The 16930-nt window shown below is 35.2% G+C and overlaps 2 protein-coding genes and 1 pseudogene across 2 annotated transcripts; 1 reads left to right on the top strand and 2 right to left on the bottom strand.

Annotated features, from left to right (window-relative positions):
- Window positions 1-1043: 1043 nt before the first annotated feature.
- On the bottom strand, window positions 1044-4552 carry LOC141833999 (serine/threonine-protein kinase 54-like; annotated as a pseudogene).
- A 117-nt stretch (window positions 4553-4669) lies between these two features.
- LOC141833186 (histidinol-phosphate aminotransferase, chloroplastic-like) lies at window positions 4670-11374 on the top strand. The gene is made up of 9 exons (XM_074720573.1): window positions 4670-4958; window positions 5403-5486; window positions 7343-7497; window positions 7588-7685; window positions 7913-8021; window positions 8558-8715; window positions 9562-9704; window positions 9796-9936; window positions 11074-11374. Exons 1-9 carry the CDS (start codon window positions 4740-4742, stop codon window positions 11203-11205), a joined length of 1239 nt encoding a protein of 412 aa, XP_074576674.1. The 5' UTR covers window positions 4670-4739; the 3' UTR covers window positions 11206-11374.
- A 3757-nt stretch (window positions 11375-15131) lies between these two features.
- On the bottom strand, window positions 15132-16668 carry LOC141833490 (phenylcoumaran benzylic ether reductase Pyrc5-like). Its single transcript, XM_074720949.1, has 5 exons — window positions 16419-16668; window positions 16153-16290; window positions 15839-16076; window positions 15545-15748; window positions 15132-15455 (listed from the first exon to the last, which is right to left on the bottom strand). Exons 1-5 carry the CDS (start codon window positions 16605-16607, stop codon window positions 15289-15291), a joined length of 936 nt encoding a protein of 311 aa, XP_074577050.1. The 5' UTR covers window positions 16608-16668; the 3' UTR covers window positions 15132-15288.
- Window positions 16669-16930: the final 262 nt, after the last annotated feature.

Below are 16930 nucleotides of genomic sequence, written 5' to 3'. Positions count from 1 at the left end.
ATTTTCTCAATCAGTTCAAAATATTCTCAATTTATATTGTCTAATTCAGATATGTGAGGATATAAATACATTAATAATTTACGCTAATGAATTTAGATTCAAGGGCATGAAAGCATTAAGCAGGTTTGTAAGGATATATTGATTTTGATTTGAAATAATTCAAAATTATTTAAATTTATTAATCAATTTCAGACAAAATTGATTGATGAACTTACACCATTCAAAAATTCAAAAGTTGATATTTTTTAAATTAAAAGAGTCCTAAAAACTTATTAATAGTGTTAATTAGTAAATATCAATGTCCTAAGCTTTATAATGAACTTGTCAAGCCTTTGCAAATTTAAAAATTTATTACTCTCGATTTATGCTTTTAGATCTGGGATAGCATACAGATACATTAAAGAAATTTTTAAAAATATATTAATTTTGATTTTAAATAATTTAAAATTCTTTAAATCCATTCATCAATTTCGTCTTATCAAAAATTGACTAATGTATCCATACTCTTGGATTTAAATTTGACAGTGTAAATTAAAAATGAATAGAGCAAAATTTTAAACATGGAAATAAGGGAGAGATATAACAAGAATACGATACAAGTTGGATACGTAAAATTAATAATACTAAAAATGCCAAATTCATAATGATAAATATATCGTTTCATTAAATTAAAAAAAGAAAACTTTGTTCATAGAAGATGAAAACATAACAGACCATTTATGCATGTAATTACATTCACAGTTCCAGAGAAAGGAATACACATGGAGATGAATGTTTTTATATCGTGATTTAAATAGAGATAAACATAGAACAAACTCTAGACGCATTGCCATAAATAGTTCAGCTCTGCATCATACATATCGATCGTCTGCTCATTTATCTAAAACTCATTTGCCCTTAGAGCAATCCTCCTCTAATGTTAGCTTGAGATGATGGAACTTGCCCCCACGGGCGGGGTCAGCTGGTCAGGACATGGATGCTTGCAGCATGAGGTGAACGGTTCGAGGGCTCATGGTTGCATTTGCGATAATATCAATCTGTGCCATGTTTCCAAATCCCTCGGCCACCATGCCCTGGTCAGTCCCGCATTCACCGTGATTTACCTCTCCACAGATGGTCGAGGGGCCGATCGTGTGGGGCCGCTAGGTTGGCGGATTCCAACCTTTTTGCAGCTTGAGATGATGGAACTTGTCAAGGGCCTCAGTGCCTACGGAAGCACCCTTGTTGCTGATCATGAGGGATCATATCTCCACCCTTCGATGTATCGATCACTTCCAACATCTTCACCACTTCATTCATCTCGGGTTGTTTGTCAGAGTTCGCATCCCAGCACATTTTCATCACACTAGCTAGAGACAACAGCGTGGAATGTCTGGCCTCAAGTTCGGTATTTGAAGGAAGTCACAAATTGATAGTCACGGTTCTATCGGCATTTTAGCTCTTGGACATGATGTAGCTACTGAAGTAATCTCAGAGAAGCTGAGGTCAGGATATGGCATATTGCAACAGAATTTCTCCCACAAGCAATACCAAAGCTATAAACATCACATTTTCTATTGCACGGGTTGCCATTGAGTACCTGCAGGTTTGTTAGTATCATTGTCAGGCCAATTTTACAGTCAAACAAGAAAGTGAAAAAGATAACAAATGCGTAGGTATTCAGAAAATATATGAGATAATAGATAGGAGTTCATGATGATAGGATTAGGATCTCTCATGGTGTACACATTGATCTAGTGACCTAGTGCCAATGACTTGATGAACCAATGTCTTGAGTCGGTGTGAGTCTACTTGGGCGCAAATGCAACCCAATATACACAATTAAACAATTAGATGTGAACTAGGCTTAGAGTGGACTGGATGAACTCACTTCAATTCATGGTTGTCAAGATCGATTGATATTGATATGGATAACCCAAGTTAGATATGTATAAGCAAAAGACCATGTGTTCTTCTCAAGAAATCAATTATCTCACAAAAACTTTTGTATGTGTAAAAAAAAAACCCAAAACTTGAAGGGATTACCTAGAAATGAATTAAACCTCCTAGATAGATTGAAGCAATTGAAAATTCACCAAATTGAGAGTGAAAATAGATGATATTGACTGAAGTTTGGTCAAATTTGGTTGATTAGAAAACTCAAAAATTAGCAAACGTCTTGCCAATTCCATTTTAAATCTTAACAAACATACATGAGAGGACAAGAGAATCTTCTTCACTCTCTTGAATCTCAAATTTCTTATCCTCACCACTCACGAAAATTTCCACAAGATAGATGGTTCAACTTTGTCAACATTTATTATAATATATATTGATTCTATCCAGTATCATATACATTTTTGTTATTGAATAATAATCAATATTAATAGAGATGATTCATTATTTATCAATAATCTAGTACATATATATTAGTGATCTACAATTACCTAATGGGTTTAAAATATATTTTTTTAATGATAGCAATAATATGATATTATTACCTTGATAATGAAGAAAATGTATCATTACTAATACTATGATAATATATTATGTACTATTAATCCTTATTTATTTATAATACATGTAGTTAATTGTATGGTATTTGATGAAATAGAAGGTGCATCATTATCATAATTGGCCACATTTTGTTATCTAATCCATGAAACTATTTATTTTTTATTTTAACAAATTTGCCTTCACCAATCCACTAATCCAATAAGACCAATACTAATATGAATTTTAACAATACTTGAAATTCAAGAGAATTCAAGTACTCTCTCCTCTCCCTTTAGTGAGAGCTTTCTTTCTCCTTACAAAGGGAATTTATGCACTCAAATAGGCAAATTCTGACGATCATGTTTCTGAGTCGAGTGGACTGTGAGCTCTTCTTTAGCAACACAAGTCATAGAAGATCTAGCAACCTTGTCCTTTGTTGAAATGAATTAAGGTTTAGGGTCATTTTCAAAATGTCCCCAATATTTAATAAAGTTTTTAAACTTCTCTCCAAATTTTCATTGATGTTAAAAACATCTCACACAACATTTCCATTTTACTATCAAAATGTCCCCTCTCCACTAATAGATGAATGATTTAGTAGGTAATTTAAAAAAGGTAAAACAAATATTTTTAGTCTTGTAGCAGGGGCATATTGACAGAAAAATGAAAATGTTATGAGTGTTTTGATATTAATATGACTACTAATCCTTGGAGATATTTTCATAATTTCTCTAAACTTTAAGAAAAGCAAAAAGCGACTATCTGCTTCCGGATTGTCAATTGCTACAAGTTGACAAGCCATTGTCCTAATCCATCAATGACCAAATTTATAACATATTTAACACATCTTTAAAACAAGAGAAATATTAGTTATACGAACAGAGAATATAAGTGACCTAGAGAAATTATACGAAATGTACCTTAGTAGCATTTGGATGATCAAATTTATGCCAAACAGATACTTCCTGAGAGAAAGCTTCATGAAGTGCAGCAATTTCAGTTTCTGTTCTGTTTCCTTCTTCCCCCCCAATCAAGCAACTTCACTGGAAATAGAAAATGAATGATTAACCATGACTACATACAGATCTGTGCATTGCACGCCGAGTGCGTACATTTTATTTAAGGGAACACAGGAGCAAGACGAAAAACATACAGTCAAATAAATCACAGCAAGGGCAACCGGGATGGTATTTTGCTACTTGAATCACAACAATGAACAAGCGTCAGTATAAGCTCATGTTGAAATGTGAGCCAAGACAGGTGCAACTATGAGAAGATTCATGGCTTATCGATGTAATGCTTAAGTAGGTAGGTAACACTAAAATTCCAGATAGAAAAGCATTAAAAAAACACTAAAATAATATTTGAAAACCAACAAAAACTATGACTTCTTAGTCTCCCAATTTTAACTTACTTCCACTGATCCTCCTTCACAAGATCAACACCACCTTATTTTTTTTAGCTTGATTCACATGAAAGTACACTTACCAACATGTGAACTCACAGGCAAGATTCTTAGATGCATCAATGAACAAGAATCGTTTGTACATGGAACCAACTGAATCACCAACCCAAAATCTAATGGTATCACTGACATGAACGCAATCGAACCAATAAAGAATTTTCAACAATAAACAAGCAAACATTGTTCAAATTGATGAATGTGTTTCCACTCACTACTATCCGCCGCGAAAAGGAACACAAAAACACACAAGCAGTTTACTAGAGATGATAGATGATTCAGATTGAACACTAGTCCAAATGGTTCTCCAACTATTGGATAAAAAAAAATTGAAGAAAAATCACAGAAACAATATCTCAAACAGTTGTTCTGCCATCGTGAATGACAAAACCCCCAAAGGTTGAACTTTTACAGCAAAACAAGACTAACCATGAACTATAATCTTGTAGAATTTTCGGTTTAGGCCTCACCGGCGACGTCCTGGCCGTCGTAGACCCCGCGATGCACGGTGCCGAAGGTGCCCCTGGCGATGGCTCCTTTGATCACCAGCTTGGAGGTGTCGATCTCCCATTCCTCTTGCCTCCTCTCCCTCCGCTCCTCCTCCTCTTTCTCCATCGTCCTTGCCCGGTTGAGGTTTTTATGGAGCTCAAAATAGTTATTGTCTTTATAATTTAAGTAAAATATTTGTTTGTGTATTATTTTCTTCTTGTTATGTTAAGTGGTTTAGTGACGAGTCCACAGACAAGCGCCGTCACGTCCCAGGGCCGCTCTCGACGGTTAGGGTTTGCTGCGTCGGAGCTGGATGGGCGCGCTTCGTTGCTCGACAGCTTTCTCCTCCTTCTCAGTCGCCGATGTAAGACGCGAATCCAGGCGTTCCAAGACAGTGAGCGGGCGTTTTATGGCTTCCTCTTTGCCGGTGGAGCAAGTCAATCCATCCCCGAGCCAGTCGTCCACCGGCGATTCCTTCATTCGGATTCACCTCAGGAAGCTCTCGCCTTATCAGCCGATCTTGCCTTTTGAGGTGAGAGAATATGGAGACAGAATAGTTATAACCCTTTCGGTTTCTTGCTGAGTTGCAAAGTTCTGGCCTTGATTGTGATCGTCAAACGGATGGTTTATTTCCAATTTCCCAAATGGGAAGTGTGCTTGGGATTTGTGAAACGAGGAAGTATTAATTGAGCATCTCCATTGCACTGATCATGTCCTGTACAAGTCGCGTGTAATCATATTTCAGGATGAAAGTGATGAAGGGGACAATGCCAGGCTATTTAACTCTGGATCAACACTATTGTTAGTAGATGGTAGGTGTCTTACATGCTTAGCCAGGTTCTTTGCTGGTAAAGTGCATCTACCAACTTATGTGTTTTGGGGATGATATGCATAACTACTGGAGTGATGATAAATAATCAACTCTGTTGTCATTATTGTTGACATTGTATGAGGCTGATGTTCTTTCAATTTGCAGGTATTATCTACACGCTTGGGGAGAAAGCCAGAGGACATAGTCAAGCTGGATGCTAATGAAAATCCATACGGTCCACCTCCAGAGGTAAGTTTTTTTTCACCTTAATTAGATTGGAATGCCTAGAATCAAATAAAAGAACCTTCTTTCATTTTTTCTTGTACTTGTTAATTGTTCTGGAAACAACAAGTTGTGCTAAATTTTAGGTGCCATACACATGGTTCCTTTTCAAGTAAATGCACAGCACCACTTGGTGCATTTCTAGGTCTTTGTTTAGATGAAATCTGTTTGTTAGGTATTGTATTATTTGACAAGTTTAGGAGCATACTTTCACATATATATTAAGTTTTACTAAATTTTGAATACAATTAAATTCTATAAATATGATAAAATCATGCAAGTAATTAATTGAAACTTCAGTTTCTCAGTTTTTCTCAATTTAAGAATATAAAAACTGAACCAAACTGAAATTCCGTATGTAAATTCTTACAACAAAATAAAATGCTTTGTAAAAAGGCCTAATCAAAATTTCAATTTGGTTCAGTTCTGTATTTTTTTTTTATTCATAATTTTTTTAGTTTGAACCTAATAATAAACGTAGGTCTTGATTATAGAGTCATAAGAAGATGCAACTGATCAACTAGCTTTTGTATCCTATTTACGTTGAAAGTAATAATTGCAATGCTGTATAAATTACAAAATAAACCACTGAACCATATAACGAATACCTAATTATGGATCTTGATTATAAAGGCATAAAAAGATCTAAGCGATCAGCTAGCTTCTATAACCTATTTATATGAAAGTAATAATTGTAATGCTGTGTAAATTATAAATTAAGGCACATATGACACAAGGTTTAAAATTTCGAACCGTGCCGAAGTTTTGGTATATGACTAAAACAATACAGTTTTAGTACCGTATCGTGTTGTGCTGATACAGTTTTGATACTTTTTAAAATATAAAATATATTAATTAAAAATATTTTTATTAATATTTAGTTATTATAGATGCTTATTATTAAGTTAGAGATGTTGAATGTTAGTTTAAGTTTTGATATTATCTCATGAAATATTTGATTCTTATTTAGTAAAAGTTGATTTAGATTAACTAAAGTTCATTAAGAAGGTTTAAGTTATATTTGATTTAGATGTATATTGATCAGTTTAAAATTAAATCCAGTTTATATGTAAAATAATTTAGTTTATTAGTAGTAATATATTTTTTAAAGTTAGAAATTATAAAAATATTTATTTATTTATTATCTAAGAAGGGAAAAAGATAACCATCTTTAGAGAAGTATTTTTTTCTCTTTGTTTATTTTGATGTAGAAAAAAATGAATGAAAAAGGAAAAGAATTAATAAGGAAGAAAAAAAATTAATAAGAAAATTTTAATAGGAAAAAAGAAATAGCTATTTAAAAAATATAAAATTCAAACTCTCAAATTAAAATTAAAATATAAAAATAAATACATAAATAAATAACATTAAAAAAAATCGTGGCTACGTTGCGATCCCGCGACGGCCTCTGCGGGGGTCGCTGCAACATCTGTGATCTCGCGAAGCCACCATGGGGGTTGCAGCACCATCCGCGACCTCGCGAGTGAACAATATCACAAAAGAAATATGCATTACATGTCACCATAGTCTGTCATCCACTACACTTATATCAATTGTTTAAAAAACATGTTAACTGAAAACTATATGCTCATATCAATTATTTGAATGACAGGAAGACTGAATGCAAGCTTATCTTGCCATATCATCCGTTACAGGCATATCATATATAATGCTAAATACAATTGTTATAGATAACTCACATATCCATTCTGTTTGTAAAATATAAGCATTCCAGAAAACTATGAAATTAAACATTTATTATGTATCACCTTAGTATATTGTTCCTTTACCCAACCAGCTTCTTCCTTTCTGATAATTAATAGGTCTTTGAGGCTTTGGGAACACTAAAATTTCCTTATGTTTACCCTGACCCGGAGAGCCGTCGTTTGCGTGCTGCTCTAGCTGAAGATTCAGGCCTTGAATCCGATTATATACTGGCTGGGTGTGGTGCAGATGAGTTGATTGACTTGATAATGAGGTTTTAAATGCGCTTCAGTTTTCTAGTTTAACTGAGCTATGGGCTTGGATTAAAAGATGTTCAGTAAATTGTACTACTGACTTTGTGCAGATGTGTACTCGATCCTGGTGATAAGATTGTGGATTGTCCTCCAACGTTCACAATGTATGAGTTTGATGCAGCAGTTAACGGAGCAATGGTTATCAAGGGTACTTTAATTATTTAATTTATTCAATGAACTCCGTTAACTTATTTATGCAACTTCACTTTTGAGAGGCATGCTCATTAGTTTTATTAGGATTCTCTATTCTTTTCTTAGTCTGGTATATGATATCTTACACCCAAATATATTTTTTCATCAATCAAGTTAACATTTTTTCCTGCTTGTCACAACATTATTTTGCCTATTTACCTACTCATTCCTTATTTCATGCAGTTCCAAGGAGGACAGATTTTTCTTTGGATATCCCCCAAATTGTTGAAGTTGTAGAAAAGGAAAGGCCAAAATGCATTTTCCTCACATCTCCAAACAACCCAGATGGAAGGTAAATGAAAGGGTGAATGTGACTATTAAATTAAAGGGGTGTGTATGTACATACCATGAATTGTTGAAATTGTAGAAAAGGAAAAGCCAAAATATATTTTCCCGATATCTCCAAACAACCTGGACGGAAGGTGGTGGTGATCAATGATCATCAGTGATGGTGGTCTATGACATTCATCGGAGAAAGGATATAATAGCTTTATTTTTCACTTCCCTCCCTCTCAATGTCTAATCTGCCTCATTTTGGATGGATCAATTTTGTTGGAAAGGGGAGGCCAAGAGCTCTTTCTTAAGAAGTTCTCTCTCTCACTCTCTCTGCGTTCATGTATTCAAGTAAACAAAATTTTTCTTCCCCTTCTCCCTCTTCTTTCATTTTGGGTCCCTTCCCTAACCCCCACGAGTTAACACCACATAAGTAAAATTTTCTAAAGGCCTTATAATTGGAACAGTTTCTTTGTGCAAGTGCGCTTTAATTTTTTTTAGAAATTGTTTCTAATATTTGTTTTTTTTATCGCAATGCTGCTTGTTCATGTCCAGCATTATCAGTGATGAAGAGCTCCTCCAGATTCTTAACTTGCCAATCTTGGTTGTGTTGGATGAAGCATACATTGAATTCTCTGGACTTCAATCAAAGATGAAGTGGGTAAAGAAGCATGAGAACTTGATTGTCCTCCGAACATTTAGCAAAAGAGCAGGTAGGCTATTTTTTTTCTGCTTGTCATGGTCATCTCTGAATGAGAAATTAATTCTAAAAGGCCTATGCTAGTAATTAATTCTCCTTCATTAGATGCACATGAAGACCAGTTTGATGCACTTGAAAAGTTTGTTGACGTAGGCTGCATGCCAGGATGATTAAGAAATAAAGCAAAGAAGCTTTGCTTCAATTTTGAAGGGAAACACATAAAATTTTATGTTTTTTTAAAGTGAGTTAAGTTCGATAAATGGCGCATTGCATGGTGCAAGGTTATATAAAATAACACTTCATAAGATTTTAATAGAAGGTAATGCATAAAGCAACACATTTTCTTATGGTAATGCAGTAAACTGTCTTATATCACTTCATGGCTGCAAAAGATTCAAGGAACCACAGATTTTACAGGTGGTGGTGTGTTTTTATCTGTTAAAATCTAGATTAAATGAGTAATAGTGTAGTTGCTTTTTTTTTTTTTTTTGCCTTTGTCTGCTGGTTCATTTCTTATTCTAGGTTTCAAAATGTTTGTCCTCATCCTAGTTTTCCATATACTTTCTTGTGTTGTGCATAATGTACATAGTTCATTGTTGTAAGACAAATAAAATACATAACATTGAAAATATTTGTGTATCTTCATGTTTCAGTGGATGTTAGTGTTGTGTGAGTATTTTTTATAATTATTTGTGCATTAGTTGGTTCTATTCTCTTGTTAACTTATTGTTGCAATAAAAAGCACTGAAAAGTTTCAGGTTCTTTTGCTTATGAAGGTTTTTCACTTGCAGATGTTCTCTCCGCCTTTTCTATCTTTCCAATAATGTGATTTTTTACTTTCTGGTTGTTGCAAAAACAGGTTTAGCTGGGCTCCGTGTTGGCTATGGAGCCTTTCCTATTAGCATCATCCAATACTTATGGCGTGCAAAGCAACCATATAATGTATCTGTTGCAGCAGAAATTTCTGCATGTGCAGCTTTGCAAAATCCTGAATATCTGGAGGTCATCCCCATCTCCTTTTTTGTGTTTTTGTTATTGGTCCTCTTGATCTGTTATAATTAATGAGTACTTAATGTTTCCTTTCTTTGTTCAGAATGTTAAGAATTCTCTAGTGCAAGAACGGGAAAGGTTGTTTAGTCTCCTAAAAGAAGTGCCTTACCTGAATCCATATCCAAGTTATTCCAATTTCATTCTTTGCAAGGTCACATCTGGAAAGGATCCTAAGAAACTTAAGGTAATTGATTTTGCAAATATTACAAATACAATTGTGTTACAAATCCAGACGAGATAGTAATTTTTATGCATGTTTTATATGGTACTGGCTTCTTCATTCTCCTTGTTTACTTTGGTATTTAAGACAAAGGAAAAAAGTCAAATTTCCAATTGGCTATTCATATAAACTCATTTGGCAATAAATCAAATTGGAGTCATATTGACAATTAGCTAGACAAGATAGCAAGAAACATTGTTCTAATTTTGTTGCATTATCTCAAATTGTTGAGTAATGTGGCAACAACAGAATTTCCATGTCACACTGCAAATTTCATCCAATCTGAATCCGTAGAATCTGCTGCATTGACATTGCAAGGGCATTCTGTACATTCAACACTAATGAAGTATTCCAATCAATGTCTAGTCCTAGGCTCCTAGTTAACTCATGAAATACAAATCAATGCAGTTTCAGATTCTCAACTCGATTCATCACTGGCCAGTGTTAACCAATCAATGGACTTAGTATCGCTAAAATCTGTCGCATTCAGCTCGTAAAGTTCCTTTTAGAATTGCAGTAATATTTCAGCCGATACATCAGATCAGAGTTTAAATATCAGATGCATGTTAGTTTCAGGAAATCCTAATCATATTCCTTTCAGTAAAGTTTACCACTGATCAGTTGTTACCATTCATAAACTAACAGTCCCTGGAAATATATAGAATCTAGGCCCTCTTGAATTTCATTTAATGCATAATATTCTGTTTATTGTAGCAATCAGCTGCAGTAATTCATTAAATACAGTTTGTTCAATTTTTGCAAGATTATACTGCTACAAAACGTTACTGAGCTAGCCCTTGAGATCATTTCATATATGTGCTCTCATATATTCTTCTGATATGCAATTTATGTGTCTGCATGAATGTAGCAGCTAGGGCTTCCATATACGTATACTTGTCATAATTAGTTTCATGTATACTTGTCAGATATAGTCAGATGCGTACAGCAATGTAGGTAATAAAATTAATGTCTCTGTAATAATGTGAATTGTATGTTCGTCTTCATAAGACTCAAGAAACTGTCTAGAATGTGTTGAAGATTTCTTGTATTTGTTAGTTTGGAACTCGAGGTACCAATAACTTAATTTGTTAACTCATGCAGGAAGACCTAGCAAAAATGGGTGTGATGATCCGGCACTACGACAAAAAAGAGCTAAAAGGATATGTTCGAATTTCGGTTGGGAAGCCAGAGCATACAGATGTTCTCATGAAATGTCTTAATCTTCTAAAGTGATCTTCCTCTTCCAAAGGTTTCTTCATTGTTCCAATTGAATATTTCAAGATTACAACGCCATAAGGTTAACTTAATTTGTCATTTTAGGTGTAGACATCCTGCAAATTATGCATTTTGAACTTGGAGTTGATTGACATTTTCATTCACTATTATAAGTCTCGCTACATTATCACATATAGATACACTGAAGAATGCTAAAATCTTTGCTTTTCATTATTGTTGACAAAATTTCAAAGGGAGCTTTTTGTTATTATTTATATTTTTAATTATTCAAAAGTTATTTTGTACTCAAAACTAAGTAGGGAGTAATAATATTGCAGTTGGAGCGATAATTCTATTTTCTAAATAAGAAAATCAATTTAATATGTTTTTTAAATAATAATAATTATTATAAGAGATGATCCCAATAAGTTTAAGTAATTTAAGAAATTTGAAAGAGAAAATGTAGAATACCACAGAAGATGATGGACTTCTTCAAATCCTCGTAAACTATCAGATCAATGAAGCTTATCCTTTCCTAAACTATCACATAGAGAATACAAATATCATTAATGAAATTAATGGCGTTAATAATTAAAAAATATATAATTTTATTGAATGAGAATCGTCACTTTTGGAACCGACTTAAAGTGTATCTATCGAGTTGAAGGTTGTTTTTTTCCTAGGGCATAGTTGAGTTCATCACGATGAAACAGACTTACAGAAGAGAATAAGAATTTGAATTTTTACGAAGTCAAGCAATATTCCTTACCAATTTGAATGTTATCTAATTCACAATTTGGATTTGTTTGATTGTTTACTATTTTTAAAGTTTTAAATTTATTTAGTTAATTAGTAAACTTAATATAACAAAGTTATTTGTTCTTTTGAAAGATTCTGATAAACATAATTTATAAATTTTATTTGAAAATATTGTTAATGAATGTTCATGGAAAATTCACAATCTTTATTAAATATATTTTAAATTTATTCATTTAATTTAATAATTTTTTTATTTAATTGACGTGGTACAATGGTAAAACACTTAAAAGAAAAACAAAAAGATAAGGTTTATATTTCAAATATGATGAATATCTTATTTCTCAGTTTTTGAACTCAACTTCTTTTCTTGGTGCAAGCAATTTGATGAAGCAGTTAACATCCCTTTAAAAATCATGGTAACTTATTCTTATTTTATCTCTTTTTATATTGTGTTGTAATATTGATATAGAAGACTTCTCCGTCTTCGGATTTAGTTCGAGAAGAAGAAAATCAATAAAGGTGTTAAAACGCTAGGTTAGTCTTAGACTTAGTCACTTCAAGAGAGGCGGTGAACCAAGTAAAATTATCTGTGTTAGTATTGTGTGTGTGCTGTGTTTGTTTCGCTTCAAAATTTCCATTGCACATTCTCAACGACGAAATAATTAAAATTATTCATCCCCTCTTCTAACTTGTAAGGTCCTAAGTGTTCTTTTGGAAAAAAAAAAAATCAAAGAGATGTCGCTTCAAAATCAAGAGATAAAATGAGTAGGCGAGAAGACAAAAATGATAGAGAACTCAGATTTTAAATTATAATACACAAAAAAATAAAATAAGAAATAGAGTAAGTATTATTATAAATAATTTATTAAAGGATAAAGTTGTAGAAGTAGTTTTAGAAAGGGGAATAGAATTATAATTCTTAAGATAGTAGTGGAGAAAGAAATTATGAATGTAATTAACATATATGCACTTCAAGTAGGATTAAATGAAGATATTAAATCAAGATTTTGAAAAGATCTAGATAAAATATTATAAAATATTTTGTCAAATGAAATGACTATAATAGAAGGTGATCTAAATGGACATATCTGAGTGAAAAACAAGTAATATGAGCTAGAATTATGAGTTTGGATTAAAAAATAAAGAAGAAAAAACTATTTTATATTTTATAATAGCATATCATCTTATACTAGATAATATATTTTTTAAAAAAATATTTCATCATGTTCAAAAATAAAAATAATAAATTATAAATTGATTTTATAGTTAGAGAGAGAAATAAACTTTATTATAGTTAGGGAGAGGGATAACTATTTTGGTGCATAACTGTTTATATATATATATATAGTTTTATTATACTGTGTCGGGTTCCTACGCGCGCGTGTGCGATAGCGGGATCATTGTCCATCACGCGATCGCGAGCCCATCGGACCGTCCAAAATTGGGAATGTACAGTAAACACGCCTCCCGACCCCGTCGCTTCCAGCCTCCCACGGCGCGTCGTCCGACCACCGCCGATCGCCGGCTCGGGTCCGATCGACGGCCCACTCACCGGCGCACCATCCGGCACAGGATTCTGGCCGGATAGTGGTCGGAATCCGGTGCCGGATGGTGCGCCGGCAAGTGGGCCGTCGATTGGGCCCGGGTCAGCGGTCTCCGGTGGTCGAACGACGTGGCGACGGCGATGGCAGTGGCTGGGGGTCGAGGGTGTCGTGCATGGGTCGCGGATGGGAGTGTCGCGCGGGATAGCATTTCTTTTTATATATTATATATATATATATATATATATATATATATATATATATATATGATTTTGATATTCTGTGTGACTCCGTCGTACGCAACTCGCGATCCATTGTTCATCACCCGATCACGAGTCAGATTTGATCTGATCATCCAAATGTGGGAATGCACAGTGTTTCGCCCCACCCCCACTTCCGGCCACCCTCACCTCGCCGTCCAGCCACCGTCGACCGCCAGACAGGGCTCTATCGACGCGCCACTCATCGGCACGTCGGCCGGTGTCGGATTCCAGCAAGAATCCAGCGCAATTTGGCCGAAACGCGACCGACAGTGGCACGCGCCGTTTTCGACCAAATCACGATCGGATTCCAGCTAAATCGCGATCAGATTCCGGCCAAATTGCAGTCGGAGACTGGCTGGGGAAGGACCGTCGTCGTCCGATCTGGCGGCCGGCGGTGATCGGACAGCACGGCAAGGATGGCTGAAAGCGACGGGGGTCGACTGTGTCGTGCATGGGATCGCGCATAATATCAGTTCTGTGTATATATATATAATCTTTCTTTGTTACTTGTTGCAACAAAAATATAAATAAACGAACAAAAGTGACACCAATATAATTGATTCAGCTTCTAGTAACATACGGTGGAATTTCTGTGCTCAACTTAATAATAAAATGTGATATTGATGATTGATCATGACATATCAAAAGAATTGTAGCAGAAGACAACTTCTTCCACCTTTTATTATAATAATAATAATAATAATATTGACGTGTCTAATTGCTATAATTATTAAATTGCAGAGAGTTTAACATTTAAATTTTTTTAAAAAGCTAAATATTATTAAATTCAATAAAGATATATATAGTTTGAACCGATCAACTGAAAATTTGACCGAGAACTTAAGAAAATATATGGTAGGTGAAGAAAGTAGAGAGAGTCTCTACCAAGTATATTATTCTATTTATTATATAATATAAAATTATTAAAATCTTCTGGATGGTTGTTCTTCGTCAGGGTGCAAGAAATAAATCCTAATAAAATGTGCCATGTTCGATCTGACTCGTAGTTAAACAGGTCTATTGAGTCTGTATCATACTTGACTCAGAATAAGTAAAGTGACACAAGATTCTTGATGTCCAAAAATCAAAGAACTACCCTTTTAAAAAAATAATTATAAGGGTATTTTATTATATTTTTTGTATTGAAAATATCTTTGTTTTAGCAATTATATATAGTCACTGCACTATAGCTACTTATAACATATTAAAATATATATTTTCTAATTTAACTCGATCATCATCCTCCTCCTGAAGGATTTCAAAATTTGATAAAAGATAGTCAATCTTTTGACTCTAAATAGATATGCAGTGCAGCCATTTGATAGAAGTATGAAAAAACAAGAGTACTACGATAGGGGATTTCTGTCAATGACAAGGCCAACAACAAAACCGATGGTACGGTAGCAATGGAGCTCTAACGAGCAGTTACAAGGACAAAGAGAGACTACACTACCATGGACTTCACGCAGATAACAAACATGAACATACGATTTATTTGCAACCATAAGTACTGAAAAGCGACAATCTTCTACTTGCTCTTACAGAAAACGATTCAGGTATTCATCCACAGAAGTATATTTGACATCGGGGTACAGTTCCGAGGCCTCCACGCCGAATGATGGTTCGATCTCGAAGTTGGTGTGATCGCCCTTGACGAAGACCGAGTGATTAATTGCATAAATCACGTTCAATGGAACAGGAGATTCTGAAAGAGAAAAGGGTTAACAACGATCGAACGATCAATTAAATCATAAGGCAAAAAGAAGAGTTTTTTTTTTGTTTGTCAAGTAGAACCTTGGATCTTCTTCAGAACTTCTTCTTCAGAAACATAGACCCGCTCGAAGGTCTTGCCAACTTTCTTTTCCCAAAGAGAAACGAGCTCGTTGTGCGATAGGATGTTGCCTGGTGGTCTCAGATACAGAACCTTGTTCGATGTTCTGGGATCGTCCACTGCTTTCACAGTGTATGTTCCGATGTCATCTTCATCGACAAACACAGCTGTTGAATTGGGGAAAAAACGAGATAGAAAATCACAATTAAATACTGAAATAATAATGATTTTACATTTACATTAGATTGATGAGTTACCTTTGACGTCCCCATCGCCCAAAATGACGACTTTGTCGGTAGGAAGACCGGTAACTCCAGTCTGGCCAAGCGTTGGGAGGAAGTACCCGGCGAAGAAATTGCTGGACACGTAAGTGTAAGGGATCCCTGAAGCCTCTACGGCCCTGCGGATCTGTACCTTGATATCGAACATTGACTTGGCCGGCTCTACGGCGTTCGTTCGATCGACGTCGTTGCCGAATTCGGAAGGTAAAAACCTCTGCAAATTCAACAATTGGTTTCGAGTGCATAAGTTGGGTGGCTAGATTGCAATTTGTGGGAGGAAGATCACAGACCTTGATGTCGGCGCCGGAATCTTTGATGGCGTCGATGATCTTCGTTTGATCCTTGAACTGCAAAAAGCCGACGGTGGAGATAACGACGTCGACTTGCTTAATGGCGCTCACCAGGCTCCCGTGGTCGTACAGATCCCCCTGTTTTAATTTGACAAAAAGGAAGGATTCGATGGAGAAAATTGAATGTTAGGGCAAACAAATTGAAGTTTTCTGAAACTAAAATTGTGTAAAATTGCAGATAAATAAGCAAGCAATGAATACTGTACGTGGAGGAGCGTGACGCCGGCGGCCTGGAAGTCTTGGAGGAGCTTGGCCTTGGCAGGGGGCTGGTCGGCGCCAGCGGTGGCACGTACGAGGGCGAAGGTGGGGTGGCCTTGGCGGGCGCTGGCGAGAACGATGTGCTTGCCGATGTATCCGGTGGCGCCGATCACTAGAATCTTGCTCTTCGACGCCATCCCTCCTTCGATCGATCTCTTCTTCCTCCTCGTCCGCTAGAGCTTTCTCCTTGTGGAAGAGTAGGTGACTCTAAGAAGTGTGTGGAATGGCTTGATTTATAGTATGCAGTGGCTACGATGTTCACCAACCGCATCCGAAACACTATGCGGACGCTGGCAGTGACTCCCACCCTACGGAACAGAAATGAATTATTGAGAAATGTTAATTTAAACCCTCAGAGTCTAATTATTTTAAAAAATATTCTTATAATTTTGTAATTGGTTTATTGCATATTTTCATGAGTCTCGTAGATTCATCTCCTCTCGAGATGGGAAATTAACAA

Source organism: Curcuma longa, chromosome 8, assembly GCF_044706935.1.
Source record: "Curcuma longa cultivar G26 ecotype Majalengka, Jawa Barat chromosome 8, ITB_CL_G26_1.1, whole genome shotgun sequence".
In the NCBI taxonomy this organism is placed as follows: Eukaryota; Viridiplantae; Streptophyta; class Magnoliopsida; order Zingiberales; family Zingiberaceae; genus Curcuma; species Curcuma longa.
The sequence above is the reverse complement of the archived record's forward strand: the minus strand, read 5'-3'. Positions and strand labels throughout refer to the sequence as shown.